General features: G+C 37.1%; 1 protein-coding gene and 1 pseudogene across 4 annotated transcripts in view; both read right to left on the bottom strand.

Annotated features, from left to right (window-relative positions):
• The window catches only part of TMEM39A (transmembrane protein 39A), a 34,934-nt gene that overhangs the window by 4,419 nt on the left and 12,801 nt on the right, over positions 1-17,714 (bottom strand). For 3 of the 4 annotated variants that reach the window (XM_045583971.1, XM_036447454.2, XM_036447455.2), the window contains exons 4-7: positions 10,981-11,064; positions 7,059-7,213; positions 1,901-2,249; positions 924-1,111 (exon numbers count right to left, since the gene is read on the bottom strand). In XM_045583971.1, the coding sequence (XP_045439927.1) occupies positions 924-1,111; positions 1,901-2,249; positions 7,059-7,213; positions 10,981-11,064 (776 nt within the window). The remainder of the gene's footprint in view (positions 1-923; positions 1,112-1,900; positions 2,250-7,058; positions 7,214-10,980; positions 11,065-17,714) is intronic. The other variant, XM_036447456.2, reaches the window with a different exon arrangement.
• Positions 9,214-16,552, bottom strand: LOC118724331 (annotated as a pseudogene).

Genomic DNA, 17,714 nt, shown 5'->3' with positions numbered 1-17,714 from the left:
TGCCCACAGTCGGGTTTCTCTCAGCCTGGCCCAATCTCTTTCAGTTCCTGGGCTTGAAGGCCTGTGCTAATCTGTATCAGACATCAAGGCAGATAATTGAAGGGAGGACTGGGAAGGGGAGAGGGGAAGGGAAGGTCACCTCAATCTGTCCCACTTAATTAGGGAAGAATTTCTAGGTGATGAAATTTGTGAAATGTTCAAATTATAAAAAGAGAGGAAGATGAAGATGGTCCAGATCTGAGAGAAAGGCATGTCGAAGGCTCATTAGTGAGAGAACAAAGGGTTTTTAGGTTAGCCACTTTGGGTCAGAGGAACCATGCAGAGAAATGACTGACAAGGACACAATGAGAAGAATACTCAGAGAGAAATCAATTAGGTGCAGTTTCCATTAAATACTGAAAAAGCAGAGAAATATTCCATTAGCAAGTTTGGAAAGAAAAACATATAACTAAAAGTACAGAAAAAAAATACAAACTTGCATCTATTAGAAGGAAAAGATGAGAAGGAAATTCCAGCTGCCTGGTGTGAGATGATTAGCCAGCACCTGTTTAGCTGTGGCAATGAAGATGAAAAGATGATCTTATAGTCTTTTAAAGAGAATTAAAAATATATCATGACTCTGAATTTGGGCAAAGGGGTAAGACTGAAAGAAAACTCCAAGATTATGGCTTGGGAAAGAAATTAGATACTCCAGAGTGACTGGGCAGCTCAAAGGTAGGAGGCATTTAAGGAGGGACAGGGGATGATGGTGGAAATGAGTTAATGTCCCCTGTGTTCGGTTTAGAGTGATGACAAGCACCCATGTAGACAAAAACTAAAAATTAAATGTTCAAAGCCAAGAACAGGAATGACATACAAGCAAATAAACATGACCAGCAGCATGTAGAAAGGTGTTATATGGTTTTACCCTGTGGCCTACTCACATGTGCTGTGGAGCATTGCTGTAGGACCCATGTTCAAGCTTCTGCCACTTGCCTAGATGAGCAGCTGATTTATGTAGCAAATCGCAGTATTTGGATGGCAGCAGCTGTGTGGTAAGCATGACAAAAGCATTGATCCATACCATAATGAGGTGTTCGCACGACCAGCGCATGTCATAGTACTGGGTACTCTGGAAGAGATCAGAAGAGAGAGAAATGACCCATGTACCAGTGAACAAGAAGGCAGAGATGGGTGTGTGTACATATGCCCTGCAGACAAATGCCACACTGAGTCAGTCACTCATGCACTGGTTGTCCTGCTGTCCGCGCAGAAAGTTCAAGAGCAGGCTCCTCCAAAATCCTTCAACCTGACTTTCTGACTGTGTGAGTTAGGGCTGGGAGGGAGAGGCAATTGTATCTTAAGTGCTTCCTTTCTAGAAGAAGTGAGAGCTCTCTGAGAACGACCACTCCGGCTGCAGATGTGCTTCTCAACGGGTGAAGGAAAGGCACTAAAAGGTGCCAAAAGATTTTGGGCCCAGTGACATCCAGACCATTTTTCTTTTCTATTGAAGTAAATTGAAGTTTAGATAGAGGTTAGATTAAATCAAAGAAACTCCTGATAACCATGTTAAGATCAATCACAGTAGACTACATTTTATTGAACCTTGGTCCTCTTTTAAACTACCACATACTGATTATATAAGTGCAAGTTTTATTCTCCCGGAAACTGAAAGGAAAAAAAACTTTTTAAAAAAAAAGGAGGGGAAAGAAAAAAAGAAGGGACTACCACGGGTGCATCACATATATGGAAATACCTATCCGCCAACCAGGAGCGGTATTAGTGCACTCCAGATGCAGCCGAACTCCACCATCCAGGCTGCCAAGGGGGAGACAGAGAAAAGGGGGATTAAATAAGAAATACCCAGTTTATGTCATTCACACACAAATCGAGGAGCACCTATAAGCAAGGAACCACTTACCTTCACAAAACACAAGGGAAGAAATGCAACATAATAGGCACTGAAGAGGGAGTTGAAGAGAACTTCCTTGATTCTGTGGTTGAAATCTGCTTTCAGACATTCTACTTCATTGCGAATGAGGTCTGGAGATAAAGGGCAGCTGTGGGTGGGGATGGGTGTGGCATTATTAAATTGTTCTTTGAGAGACTCCAGCAATAAGGAGAGGAAGTCTTTGGATTTGGCCAAGCCACCCACAGTTGAGGCACTTTCCTCTACTGCCTGGTGCTGAACCACGTAGTTATAGTCTGTGAGAAGAAGATGAGCTCTACTATCTTGGTGGAAACAGCAGAGAGGAACATAAACACCAAACCTGCAGAAAAAGGTGAACATGAAAATGAGACCACAGATGCCACCTCACATAGATCTCATAACTATGTTAGTAAAACAGTCATGATCTACCAGAGTGAACATATTATATCGGTGATTTTGCTGATGAAAAATTCATTATTTGGAAAGCTCTTTAACTCATTTCTTCCCACAAAGGCATGTATATTTATTGTAGATGAAACTACAGAAAATCAGAATGACAAAATATTAATCACCTAAAAAATAATCATTTTTATAATTAGGTGCATAGACTTTATATACTTTTTTCTATGTTTAGCATCATACAGTATAAACTGTTTTATATCCTGCTGTTTTAACTTTGGTGTATTGGGAATTTTCTGTTATTAAGTACTTTTCTGTAACAATTTTTAAAGATACTATAGTATTTTCATATAGTTGTTCTATAACTTACCCATTTCTTTCTGGAAACCTAGGCTGTTTCTTATATTCCACTACCATAAATATCAATGAGATAAGCACTTTCCTACACAGATCTTTGTGTACATCTGGTAATTTTCAAATGGCATGCCCTTCACATAAGTTTTCTTTCCTAGTCAGGAGTGCCCCTCCTCTCCACTACGTCACTCACCCACTCCCACAGGCACTCCTAATTCCCCTTGCCAGGTTATTTTTCTCCACAAAACTTCCACTTCATATATTTTACATGTTTATTATGTGGTGTGTTTTTCCCTTGGTCTATCTTTCCTTCACTAAAATGTAAACTCCATGAGCCAGAGATTTTAGTCTGCTTAATCCACTGCTGTATCCTTGATGCCTAGAGTTGTGGCTAAATCATACTAGGCACTCAGTAACTATAATATTTGATAAAATAATTTTAAAAATTCCAAAAGTATGATAGATTTCTATAAGCAGAATTACTTGGTTAAAGAACTGAATATTTTTCATAACTTCTTATAGTTATCCCAAACTTTGGTTCCTTAATTTTTTTTAAAATACTTCCATTAAGTCCTTATTAAATAACTAGAGGCCCAGTGCATAAAATTCATGCACAGATATAATAGAATCCCTAGGCCTGACCGGCAATCAGGGACAATCAGGTTCCCTGCCTCAGAGCTGAGTTATCCTAATTACCTAAACAGACAGCCAGTCAATCCTACATGTGACTAAACCCAGCTAAGATCAGGAAAGCCTTCTGACTTTCAGCTGACCCCAGCACATGCAGAATAAATACATATTGTAGCATGCTATCTTGGTCTTGTGGTTTGTTACAGCATTATGTGACAACAAACAACTGATACAGGGTAGGAAAAAAGTGGAAATTTAGCATTTAGACCATGGAGCACTCTGTAAGATAAAGGAAATGATTCACTAAAGAACTTTTAAAGAGGGTTAATAAAATTATTCAACTTCCATTTTGAAAATCATTCTAGCTACAATGAAAAATGGAGTAGAGGAGGGAAAAATGGGTTATCAGAAGACTAGATGGAAGTTTAGAATGTAATAGCAGAGATTATGAAGAACAGGAACAAGATTCAAAATAAATGTATGCACTAAAACTGTTAGTCTTTGGACTAACATCATAAACTGAGAAGCAATTTGAGAATTACATTTTTTAGAAGCAGAAAACAACTCCTTTCTTTTTTAACCTATAAATAAATAATAAAATTGTAGTTATTGCTACTGTCTAGTATTTTAAATTTTTCATACTTAATTTTTAAACTGAAGTTAGATAAAAGTTATACAACTTTTGAAAAATAAAGAAGGTAAATATATTTCAACCTAAAATCTGTTTAAATTACAACCTTGTTTTACAGGGTTATAGAGTGCTTTCAAGAATAAGGGAGTTTTGCCCAAACCAGTTTGGTTCAGTGGATAGAGAGTTGCAGTCGGCCTGTGGACTGAAGGGTCCCAGGTTCAATTCTGGTCAAGGGCAGTACCTTGGATGCAGGCATATCCCCAGTAGGGGGCATACAGGAGGCAGATGATTGATGTTTCTCTCACTGATGTTTCTAACTCTCTATCCCTCTCCCTTCTTCTCTGTAAAAAAAAAAAATCAATTATAGATATGTTGTTGTTTTTTCAAAGAATAGGGGATCTTCTTTATATACCTAAATTGAAATGAAAAGGTTTGCTAGCATTTTGATAATGGTAATCCTCTTAAATTTGAACAAAATATTCCTTGATATACCCATAATTAGCCTTTCAAATCAGATAAAGTTAACCTTCTAACCGATTGAACCAGCTATTGTTGGTAAATACAATAACTATCTGTTTTCAACTCAAAGCACCTAAAAAGTTAATCGACATATAGAAACAACAGATTTATAATTGTTTACACAATATAATTAGACTTATCCATAGTACAATCAATACAAAGCCATCCTTGCCAACACAATCTGAATATGCCTTGATTTTATACTATGTAAGTACATATATAAATTCGTGCTTACACTTAAGACCCATAAGTGGTAATGCAATGATTCTCAAACTTGAACAAGCGTCAGAATAATCTGGAGATCATGTTAAAAGGCAAACCGCTTGGCCCTACTTTGCAGAGTTTCTGTTTCAGTAGATTTGGGGTAGATTCTGAGAATTTCTATTTCTAGCAAACTTCCAGGAGATGCTGATGTTGCTGTTCTAGGAATGACACTTTGAACTACTGAATACAGAGAATGTAATGGTTAACAAGGGCTGTGGAATAAAAAAGACCTGAGACTTTCTCACTAAATGTCTGACCAGGGGTAAGATTTTAATTCTTAACCTGTCTTTACCTTTGGCAAAATAGATGGAATTGTCTGCCAACAGCTACTATTCTCCCGTTCTTTACAGCAACAGAATTTTTAATTGAGACACACCTGACTTACTGAAGATAGCAGGAGCCTTAGACACCACGGAGCTGCCACAGCTATCCAACATCACTTACACACATACTGTACAGGAGAGAGGAACCCATTTCTAACCTTTTAAGCTAGTGATATTTTGAATCTGTAACAGCAGACTTACTACATTACCTCCTGAGTTACTGTGATGTTTTCATGAGGTGATGTTTATAAGCACCTAACCTAGCATTTAGCATATAAAAAGAGCTCAATAATGCGTGCTATCTATAATACTAACATCCAGTGAAGAAAGTATTAGCTATATTATGCAATGTAGTATAATAAGCATAATAAGATACCATTACACACCCATCATAAAGGCAAAAATTTTAAAAACAGAAAACATCCATGTTGGCAAAAATGAAGAGCAATCAAATTAAAAACTGATAGGAGGGCCGAAACCAGTTTGGCTCAGTGGTGGAGCATCGGTCTGTGGTCTGAGGGGTCCCAGGTTCGATTCTGGTCAAGGGCATGTACATGTATATGTACATTGATTGCGGGCACATCCCCAGTAGGGGGTGTGCAAGAGGCAGCTGACAAATGATTCTCTCTCATTGATGTTTCTAACTCTCTATCCCTCTCTCTTCCTTTCTGTAAAAAATCAATAAAATATATTTTAAAAAATTGATAGGAGGATAAAGTCTGGTAGATTCTTATAAAACTTAATATAATCTTACCCTATGGCATAGCAATACCACACCTAGAAATTCCTCCCAAAAGAATAAAAATACATCTTTTTGTTTTTTTAAAAAAAGAGTTGTATAAGAAGTTGTATAAGAATATGCATAACAGTTTTATTTTATTTTTTAAAATATATTTTATTGATTTATTTTTTTTTTTTTACAGAGAGGAAGGGAGAGGAATAGAGAGTTAGAAACATCAATGAGAGCGAAATATCCATCAGCTGCCTCCTACACACCCCCTACTGGGGATGGCCCGCAACCAAGGTACATGCCCTAGACTAGAATTGAACCCGGGGCCTTTTAGTCTGCAGGCCGATGCTCTATCCACTGAGCAAAACCAGTTAGGGCAACAGTTTTTATTTTTAATAAGAGCCCCAGACTGGAAACAACCCAGGCATCCAAAAATAGGAAAATAAACTGTGGTATGCTCACACAATGAAATATTACTAACACATAAAGTCACATGGATAAATCTGAAAAACAATACGTTGAGTAAAAGATATCTTACACAAAAGTGTACATACTATATGATTCCTTTTATATAAAATTCAGAACAGGCAAACTAATCTATAGTAGAAAAAGATCTAAACAGCGGATGCTTCTGAGAACCAGGAGGTAGGGGGTGATTGGAAGGGGGAATAAAGGAACCTTTGAAGTAATGATGTTCTATATTGGGATAGTAATGTGAGTTACACAGGTATTTATTAAAACTCGTAAATGTACATAAGATTTGTGAATTTTATTGAATATGAATTCTGCTTTTAAAAAAAGACTATAACCAAATATCAAACTCTAGTTATTGATATGCATATGCTGACATTTTGTTTTATAATAAAATGTTGGTCAAAAAAGTATATACCTTCATAGGGCTTATGGCATACATCTGTAACAGGAACCCCAAGTTCACAGTAATTTGACCAAAATGGTAAATCTGGTTTAGTCAGTTTTTTCAACTCACATTAGTCACCACTTACGCCAATTTAGCCAGTACCAGGGGCCTTTATTTGGTGAACAGAGGAAATTCAAACATATTCTCTATTGGTCAGAGAGCTAGCTATACTTCGCAGGCTTCCTGGGGCAGTCCTGATTTATATCTATTTGTACCCCAGCTTAGAAAATAAATTATAAGGTCACCCTAATCACTGATTTTTCCAATTTGAAGAATTTCATTTTTCTCTCTTTTATACTCCCTTTATATACTATTATTTGTATGGCCCAAATAATTTCTTAAAAAACTTACTAATAAAATGGGAAAACTGGAGTACTCACGGGTAGCCAAGGAAAAGGAGATTGAGGACTGAATGGCTTCGGAAGAGATTGACGAGCGTCCAACAAAGCACCCATCCACACAAAGTGAGCAGCACCAAGCGAGCTGATATCAGAACCATGTAGTGAATCATAGATGCTGCACCCGCCTTAGTGGCCTACAAGTTTGGAAGCAGCAAAAGGAACACTTCATAAATCACCTTATACAAAAACAATGTGACTCAAAAAAGGACTTGGTAGATTTAGTGGAAGTTAAACTGTGCTAGAGAGAGAGAGAGAGAGAGAGAGAGAGAGAGAGAGAGAGAGAGAGAGAGAATGAACTGTCCCACTCCACCGATCTTCCTCATTTCTAAAGATTAAGACATCTCCAGGCAGTTAGCTGTTTCCTCCTTATATTCCCATAGTGCCTCATAGAGACCTTCTTTAAGTTCTTATGATATTATCTAATTTGTTTACTTTGGGGTTTCCCAAAGTATGGTCCATGAACTATATTAATCAGAATGACTTGGGCTGCTTACTGAACAAGCTAATTCCTACTGACTTTCCTTATCAGATAGAAGGACCAAAACCACAAGTCAAGGAACTTGTATTTTAACAACCCACCAAGGGACTTCTATGTACATAAAGATATTAAGTTCTCTGACTCTATACTAGATTATAATGACCTCAACAGTAAGTTCTATTTTTCTTTGACTCCTTCCCCCATTCTATTTCCTAAATTAATGTTTAATAAATTACTGAGGCTTCAAAAAATAATCGTATCTTCTTTGACAAATTCCTATATAAACAAAAGTTTCTTTTCTGGCTTTTATAAACATGGAAATAAGGCATAATCACTTTATATCACCGCTGTTCAAGTATTTTTCTTTAATCCCAAATCTTTAAAACTAATTAACTATAGTAAGAAACATATTAGTCTAAACATGAAACTCTGCAATGCCATTTTCTTTCAAAGTGAACAAGGAAGAAGAGAATGAACAAACTGCAGGAGAAAACGGTCGATTCCTATAACTTTTAAAACAGCAGTATCAAAACCCAGAAATGGGGGGAAAATTATCAGGATTCAATAACATAAGGAAGGGGATAAGGATCTTTTCAGATTTCTAATATATACCCATTTCTTATTTTACCCAACATACTACACGGCATATATAATACATATGCAATATATACTATTTACATAATTCCTTACAAATGCAAAGAAACAGTTGAATTAATACCATAATGAATTGTTCACACCTCAAACTGTGAGAATGTCTCCAGCTGTTCTCAGCCAGAGCAGGGTAAAGAGCTGTATGCAACTCCCCTGATCTCATGCCAATGTACCCCATGTTTCAAAGCCTAGGGAAGATATTTAAGCCACTGGAATTACTCCATTGCTTCCTTTCTCAGAAGTTTACAATTATAAATAAAAAGGCTGCTCTGCCCAATGTCACCAGAACAGCAGAGCTCAGATACAATTTTTGTCTATTTCAGATATATACTACAACAGGTCCTGGGACATAGTGGTAACCAAGACCTCTGTCTGCATGAGGTTGATCAAGCAAAAAAGACACATATTAAACTCACATTTACACATATTAAATCTTAAGAAGTAATTATTTTTATAGTTGTGACAAGTAGTGCTATAGGAAAAGAGTAGGCTGCTGTGGAGAACAAATAACAGGAGACCCGAACCTAGGGATGGCTACCTGAGGAAGTGACATTTCAGCTGAGATGTAAAAAATAAGCAAGAATTAGTCAGGTAAGAAGTAAAAAAATATTCCTTACACTTTTTAAGTTAGAAATACAGAATTTAAAACTATATACAGATAATGTCCCAAGTAGCCCCACAATATACAGATAATGTCCCCTATATAGGAAATATATCAGAATGTGGTTCTCTTAATGGCATTGTAATAGTTTTAAATGTTCTGTTTAATATTTTAGTGGGGTTTTTTGTTGTTTTTTTAAGTAAAATCTACTATTCTTCTATATAGAAAAACAATTTTTTAAAAAGAGAGTTGCTCCGGTTGGTGAAAGAACAGTAAATAACTCTGGTCTTGTGAAGCAAGTAGAGAAGTAGGTGGGCATGGAGGTGAATGAACAGTCTATCTAGTTGGAGGTATTCCTCCCAGAACAGTGTTTAGCTTTCTGAATTAATTACCTCCAGCCTCTCCTTAAAAATGATTGGTCTTTCTCAGAGTAGGGGTCCTTTCTGTGATATAAGCAAAACAAAAGGCAAACACATTTTAATAGAAGGAAGGAAAAATGACTTAAGATGGGTATTATCCATCAAATTTAAGTATTTTAGAAAAAGAATCAGTATATAGCTCTTTAACTTCTGATTAGGTAAAATATTCAATTCACATTGCTCAAAATACAAAGCATTTAACAGTATTTGTAGTGAAGTTTCCTCCTATTGGTCCTATCTCTCAGTCACCAAGTAGGCAGGTCATTATTAGTTTGTATGTCCTTCTAGAGATAATTTATACATAGGTAAGGCAATATATTTTGTTTCTTCTCCTATCTAATATACTTTGCTTTTTTTTTACTTAGTATCTTACAGGTCAGTAAGTGAAGACATTTTCATAATTTTATTGGCTGCATGCTATTTATTCCATTATGCTGATATGTCACAATTACTTAATATTCCCTTTCTAATGGATACCAAGCTACAGATTTAAATCTTTGACTAGAAATCTGTTTAAAATTAGCTTAAATATTTTTTTCTCAATGAGAATTACAGGTTCTTTAGCAGCTAATACACTCTCCAGGCTAAGTTTACGCAAAAGCTGTTAAAACTACTGTGAAGCCATTATCAAAAGAAAAAATAGAGTATTTCAGAATGCATCAAATTATAATTTTTGTAGTTCCAAGGTAGATTCCCAGTTATGAAGGGTTTACAAACCTAAATAAAGAACCTGGGAGAAAAGGTTATAAAGAGCCTTTGCCATTGTGAAAAACAGATGATCCTACTACCAATTTTCTCAGTCAACTTTAAACGATTTTCACATGATTTAATATCTGCAATTACTCTGTGTTTGTAGAAATAAGGTTCCTGAAAATTAGCGCTTACACACAAAAACTTCCCATGTATGCTTTAGAAGAAAAAGTTACCTTGGTTACCTGTGATTACAATAACTATTCATTCAAACTTTCACACTGAATTATGAACTGAATTATGAACAAGATTAAAATTATTAACCTCTTTAACTTTTTTTTTTTTGTTAATCATTTACAGAGCACAAAATAACAAAAATCTTAAGAAAACACATTTAACCAAAACCGGTTTGGCTCAATGGATAGAGCGTCGGCCCTTTCCCCCCACTGGGGTTTACAAATACATAAAAAATTGTAACAATGGCCAATTCTATTAACAACTTTTAATTTTTAATAAGATCACATTAATAATGTCCCAATTCTTTCCTCCACTGATCACTAAACTTAGATTCTACTCTTCAAGATTATTCTTATGCCAATTTGGATGTTATTTTTAAATTCCAAATTTTAATTAACTGAAACAAATGCCTCTTGCTGGCAACTCTACAAATAGCATAGACATAATTTCAAGTGAATGTAACTTGAAATAAGGTTTTAGATACAACTGTTTATTTACATAAAACTTCATATCAATAGTTATCTAAAATTCATCCAATTTTACTGTAACTATTAAAATTAGAAAGACTATATTGTACTGAAGAATTCGGAAGTTAGAAATTAGCTCCTACTATATTTCTAACAATTCTTTTGAGTTACATCACACTTGAAATTTAAATATATTATAGAAAAACTTTTTAAAAAGAATCAACACAATTCACATGGGAGTAAAATAAATTTATAATTATATTTAAATTACATTTGGACATTTCATGTTTTCAACCTGAACCCATTCTAGTAACCAACTCTAGCTATAAGTGATAGAATATAGTGAATGAACTGTTACCTCTGAGATGAGGGCCCATACCAGCCTCCTTGCAAGCATCACTGTGATGAATGCTGCCAAGTGGTAATCAATGAGATGAAAATTCTATAAGAGAAATAAATAACTTCATCAGAAAGAAGTATCTGTATCCATGGAACTATTATATGAAGAGGTTTGCCTCCTCAGAAGGTCTCCTTTACATCCTCTTACACTTACAGACCACAGGAATTTGGGAGAGCAAGAAGAGATTACCTATCCTCTACTTCTCTTTCTATGCCAAGTTGCTTTAACTTTTCAAACACTCTTTTAAACTATCTGGAATGTATTCCTTTCCTTTCTTGAAAGTTTATTGTATCAAAAGGAAAAGATTACAGTTTTGAGTTAACAAGTGATAACCTGCAGAATTATGGCAAGAATAACTTATCTACAATGCCATATTTATGAGTGTCAAATTTAATTAATCACAATTACCAATCTTTTGGGGTTACTGTTGTTGGTCTCTTTTGATCTAAGAATTTATGTTGATCTAATTGGGCATCTACTAACCTAAACTCCCTACTCAATGATACATCAATTACATTCATTAGTTTTTTTTCTTACTTTGATTTACTAATGAAAATATGTCTTACATTTGATTTCTTCTTCCTATAAAATGATAGTATTACCTAGATGCTATACACGATTCCTTCTAGTTCTAAGTCTGTAAACATCACTGTAATAAAAAACAAAATGAAAAGTCAGTAGCAACAAACAGAATTGGGATATATTTTCATTTTGATAGTCAAAGTCTGTAGGTTTCCACAGTTCTCCTTCCAGAAGGAAAAGTTCAATTTCTTAATTAATTCCTTCAATATGTGCTGGGCACCCACAATGTGCTAAGTATAAGTACTCTTCTTGAAACTGAGGATAGTGCTGAAGATTGACAGATAAGGTTCCTGCTTTCCTGGATCCTACTTTTTACTGTGATGTGAAAGGGCAAGGGGATAGCAGATTACTAGGTGTCTCTTATGCTATCACAGAATTTAACTGGGCACTGACTCTTAGCTAACTAAAGGTTCATTTCCCAGTCTTCCTTGAAAAAAACAAAAAACCACTTGTGGCTAAGGGATGTGATAGAAAATGATGTGTACGTCTTTCCGGCTGTGCTCTTAAAGAAAGAAGCTGTGTCTTTTTCCTTTCCTCCTTTCTGGTGGCCAGATTCGATGACAGGAGTTGGAACAGCTATCTTGGATCATGTTTAGAAGAAGCATGTTGGGGGTGGCAGAACAAAAGAAACAGAGGATTGTCATACTGGCCTTATGTCACCTACCTAATTTTTATTTATTAGAGAATTAAGGTTCTATTTTGTTTTAGTCAGCATGATACAGCAGCTAAACCTATATATTTAGTGAATTTGTTTAAGGGGGAAGGGCAATGACAATGAACAAGCTAAGAAGCAAAATCATTTCAATAGTTATAAATGCTGTTAAGAAATAAAACAGTGACAAATGATGACTGATGGCAGCGGGGTTGGGAGATGGATGAGAAAAGTGAAGAGATAAGTACAGACTGGCCCGGACCAGTGTTGCCCAGTGGTTAGAATGTCCGCTCACCAAAGGTCGAGGTTCAATTCCCAGTTAAAGGCACTACCACCCAGATTACAGGTTCCATCTTCAGCTCCTTTGGGGCACATGCAGGAGGCAACCAATCAATGTCTCTCTTTCACACTGATGTTTTTCTCTCTTCTCCCTGCCCTCCCATACACTCTCTCTAAAAGTCAATGGAAAAAATATCCTCAGATGAGGATAAACAACAACAAAAAAGTACAAATTGGTAGTCACAAAATAATCATAGTGATGTAAAGCAGAGCTCAGGGAATATAGTCAATAATCCATACTAATAAAGGGGTAATATGCTAATTAGATTGGACACGTTCCGGAAGTCCTTCCATACATCCTTTCAGAAAAAGCCATGGTGGTGGGGGCCAAGGCAGAGATGGTTAGGGGCAATCAGTCCAGCAGGGTAGGACAGTTAGGGGAGACCAGGCCGGCAGGGGAGGGCACTTAGGGCGACCAGGCCAGCAGGGTTGGGCAGTTAGGGGTAACCAGGCAGTCAGGCAGAGCGATTTGGGGCGATCAGGCAGGCAAGCAGGTGAGTGGTTAGGAGCCAGCAGTATCAGATTCTGAGAGGGATGTCCGACTACAGAATTGGGCCCAAACCAGCAGTCAGACATCCTCTGAGGGGTCTCAGATTGGAAAGGGTGCAGGCCGGACTGAGGAACCCCCATTCCCATGCACAAATTTCGTGCACCAGGCCTCTAGTATTATAATAACTGTGTACAGCCCCAGTGGATCCTTGAAATATTTGGAGACCACTTTGTAAAGTATATGATTATCTACTATACTGTACACCTGAAACCAGTACAAAATAATATTAAAGGTAAACTGTACTTGAAAAAAATATTTAAAAATATAGTGAATGGGAAGGGAGATACAGAGCCAATTTAAGTTGGTGGTTGGGGAGAATAACTCTGAGAAGATCGCATTTGGGCTGAAAGCTAAATGACAAAAAAGCACCAGCTCATTTCAGCCTTTTTGCTGATTTCAAACACACCAGGCATATATTTTCCTGCCAAAGAACCTGTGTGATTACTTTTTTCTTTAAAATGTATCCCAGCCGAAACCGGTTTGGTTCAGCTGTAGAGCGTCGGTCTGCGGACTGGAAGGTCCTGGGTTCGATTCCGGTCAAGAGCATGTACTTTGGTTGCGGGCACATCCCTGGTGGGGGGTGTGCAGGAGGCAGCTGGTCAATGTTTCTCTCTCATCGACGTTTCTAGCTCTCTATCTCTCTCCCTTCCTCTCTGTAAAAAATCAATAAAATATATTTTAAAAAAAAAAAATGTATCCCAAACCTGTCCACTCCATATCCACTGCTACTGACCCTCTTTTCAATCCATAATCATTTCTCACCTGAATCTCTGCCCCCAGATCTTGTCATTGTTGGTGCTCTAATATTACCTTTAATATTTGTTTGTACTAGTTTCAGATGTAAAATATAGTGGTTAGATAATCATATACTTTACAACAGTTGTCACCGGATATTTCAAGGATCCCATGGGACTGTACATAATTGTTATAATATTATTGACTATATTCCCTGTACTCTACTTTATATCCCCATGATTCTTTTGTGACCACCTATTTGTCTTTCCCTTTATTGTTGTTTGCTTTTTGTTAATCCTCATTTTCTCCCCTAATGGGAAGTTATAGAAGTGTTCAGGCCCTCGTCTGTTTGGCTCAGTGGATAGAGCGTCAGCTTGCGGACTAAAGGGTCCTGAGTTCAATTCCAGTCAAGGGCACATGCCTAGGATGCGGACTCGAACCGCAGTAGGAGGTATGCAGGAGGCAGCCAATCAATGATTCTCTCTCATCACTGATGTTTCCATCTCTCTCTCCTTCATTCTTCCTCTCTGAAATCAATAAAATTTTAAAAAAGAGAAATGTTCCAGCAAAGAGTGCCATGGTTCTATTTGTATTTGAAAATGTTCACACTGATTTCTCTGTGGTGAGAATATTATAGTGGGGCAAAATCAATTAAGAAACTATTGCTTTGATTCAGGTGAAAAATGATTACGGATTGAAGAGGATCAGTAGCAATGGAGATGGAGTGGACAGATTTGGGATAGGCAGAGTAGCCAGGATGTCAAGAGAGTGGCTTACTATACATTCTTCAGATCATCTCTTTTTCCTTTTAGTATTTTTTATTCTAATAATATTTATCTTCCCTTAGTGTTCGTTTTGTTTTGTTTTAACATAGAAAACATAGACTTATTTGTTAAGCATTACAAAGTCAAAACAATTATCATGTGGAGTACTTTCAGGACTTCATTCCAATTTCATGTATTCTGCTACAGAAACTGAATAAAGAGGCTAGAAATTAAAGGATATAACATAACCTAAGAAGCTATAATAAGCTGAACAGACTGAAAAACATCGTGAAAAGAGCAAAGCAAAAGCTAGTCAGAAGCACTTGTGTTAGTATGTATGGCTGGGATGTTTCCAAAAAGGCTCCCTAGAGATGCCTGCATGATTAATCTGGTCCCAATAGTAATCCTTACCCCTGTGGAGAATGAGCAGAGGCCAGATTCATCTGAGATCTATGTCCTTTTTTTAAGGGTAACGGTATCCTTAGGCCGTAAAGGGGTCTATCTTAGACTCAGCCACTTTTCCATCCTGTCTACCAACACCAAGTGCCCATTTTCACCACATACCCCCGCTAGGTTACTGAAGGTACATACACTGAAGGCAGGAATTATAGGCCTACTCAGAAGGTACCTAGATACAGAAAGTTTAGGGATGAAAGATAAAACTACAAATACTCTCCTGGTTAAGTAAATTCACCTCGCTTAATAAAAGTCAGTTTCTTCTCCTGGTGACAACTTGTCTCATACAGTCTGTCTCAAGAAAGAACTGGTTCAGGAAGTTTTGAAGAAGGAAAAATATTTTCATCAACACCCCCTCCACAGAGGAAAAGGCACCAAGTTCTCTCCTAGTTAGTAGCAGAATCCCAAAGCAACATAAGATCATTTTCAGTGATCAGCATCTGCATCCTCAAACTGTCCAGCAACTGTGGGTATAATATCTACCTCCATCCCATCTTCATAATCTCTTACTGAATCTTCTGTCCAGATTCCAGCCATGTTACACTGGAGAAAGCATTCCTTCTGATCTCTCTGATGTGGCCTGTCCTTCAGCTGTTACGTGGGATAACCCTTTTTCATAGTTGTAAAATGTAGGGATGTCCCCTGCCCTTGTTCATGTGCTTCCACATCATATTCTTCTCCATCACAATAATCTAAATCTTCATCCTCAGGATCTGGATGCAAAGCCTGGCATTCACACATTGCAATGAACATTGCCCCCAATGCTGATTTATCACTAGGCATAAATCTAAACTCAGCAATAGGTTCAACATCATCATCACTTCTTCCTCTTCTTCATCAGTAACAGATTCTTTTGATTCTTCTTCAAATTTGGCATTCACCCTAACATATAAATGTTCTCATGGATAGGCATTTAGGGCCCTGGACACTGCATGCAAACTAATGGTGGGGGATTCCAGTGAGAATCCCAATCCAGAGCCATCTAACCACGACAGGCAGCTCTCAGCGATGTAAAGAGTGCCTGTACCCAGGCCCTTTGCGTTCAGCACCACCCCGATATCGATATCGGTATCGGTATCGGGCTGCTGCTGCCAGAGCCCCTCAGCCGACCTGGGTGGCGGGAAACTTTGGAGGAAGCTCACTGTAGTAATGAGGGCCAAGATGCAGACCAAGAGGGAGTTGAAGCACAGCAATACCCGGCTTACCGCATCCCGCTCCGGAAGCGATCTATCTTCCCTTAGTTTTGATACCCTTCCTTGCTCACCCCACTCCTCCAAAATAATGCAAGAAAATTTACTAGACTCCCTAGCTAATGTCTGGGTGTCCATTTATGCAATACTAGTGCATCTAAGACATTTTTTAATATAAAAAGATTTAAGTGCCTAATATATCTTAATTTTAAGCAAATTTTGTTATATTCTAAATTGCTGAAAATGCATCTGCTTATGATTAACTTTCTGTAAAAGGGCTCTGGGTTCGATTCCATATACTTTATTAATCAGAGTCTTCCACTTCTGAATAATTTACTATACTACTTATTATTTTTATATTTCTTGGGGTTAGGCCTCATTTAGTTAGTTTCTTGATCACTAGAATGATACTTTACATATTTAGTGTTCACATTTTCTTTTTGATAAATACTAAGATCTTGAAATGGAAAAAGAAAAACCTTACATATAAATGTGACAAATGTCTCAGTGTAGCATGCATGATAGAAGGAAACTTGAAGGAGACAGAGCACTAGTTGAAGTGAAAGTCCTTTCTAGAAATCCCTGTCAGGCTGCCACATGCTATGCTTGCACAACTTCAGTGAAGGGTAGTAACTAGGTCTCTGACAGCCCATTTATTTTTGAACAGTTCATTGATTCAGGACCCTTTCAGTTTAATTGGATAAAATCTTATTTACTGTTCCACATATATTACTCTTAGCTTCACAACTAAATTTTGAACTTTGTGGAAGAAGGATCACGTGTGGCTGGTAAGTGTATCAGAACACACAATAACCTCATTTAAGTGTGCCTTCCTCTTTACAGCAGAGACTGGAAAGCTAAGAACATTTTCAGACTGTCTTGCAACTGAATTTCTAGATTTGAGTTGGTTTCTTCAAGCAAGTATCACATAAAACTTAAATTCAAACTGAGTAAAGTGGGAGACAGACAAGTAAAGGTCACCCTTTACGTCAGAGCAAAGAAAGCATAATTCTGGAATCAGCAGCATAGTAACAGCTTCCTGATTGACAGGAACACTAGTTCCCTTTGTTTCAAGGCAACATTTGTAAGAGACTTTTAAAAGTGGCTGGCAGAAAAGTTCTTCTATTAGCCCGAAAATTCAACAAGTGAGAAGTTTTCATATAATGTCAAAGTAGAAATTGTATAATGTACTTATGGAATAAATATAGCAGATAGGTTTGGATTTGAGTGCTCATTGTGTCACTATGTGATTCTGAGCCAGTTTCATAATTTCTAGGTCTCCTATAACTCATTCATAAATGGGAGTCATAGAGTAGTACTTAGCTATTTATACAAAGAGTAAATGAAATACTTGCAAAGAACATAGTAAATATTTTAATAAGCGTTTGCTAGTGTCACTGTTAGTCTACTGAGGTGTTTATAGA

This window comes from Pipistrellus kuhlii, unplaced genomic scaffold, assembly GCF_014108245.1.
Source record: "Pipistrellus kuhlii isolate mPipKuh1 unplaced genomic scaffold, mPipKuh1.p scaffold_m20_p_2, whole genome shotgun sequence".
Lineage (NCBI taxonomy): Eukaryota > Metazoa > Chordata > Mammalia > Chiroptera > Vespertilionidae > Pipistrellus > Pipistrellus kuhlii.
The sequence above is the reverse complement of the archived record's forward strand: the minus strand, read 5'-3'. Positions and strand labels throughout refer to the sequence as shown.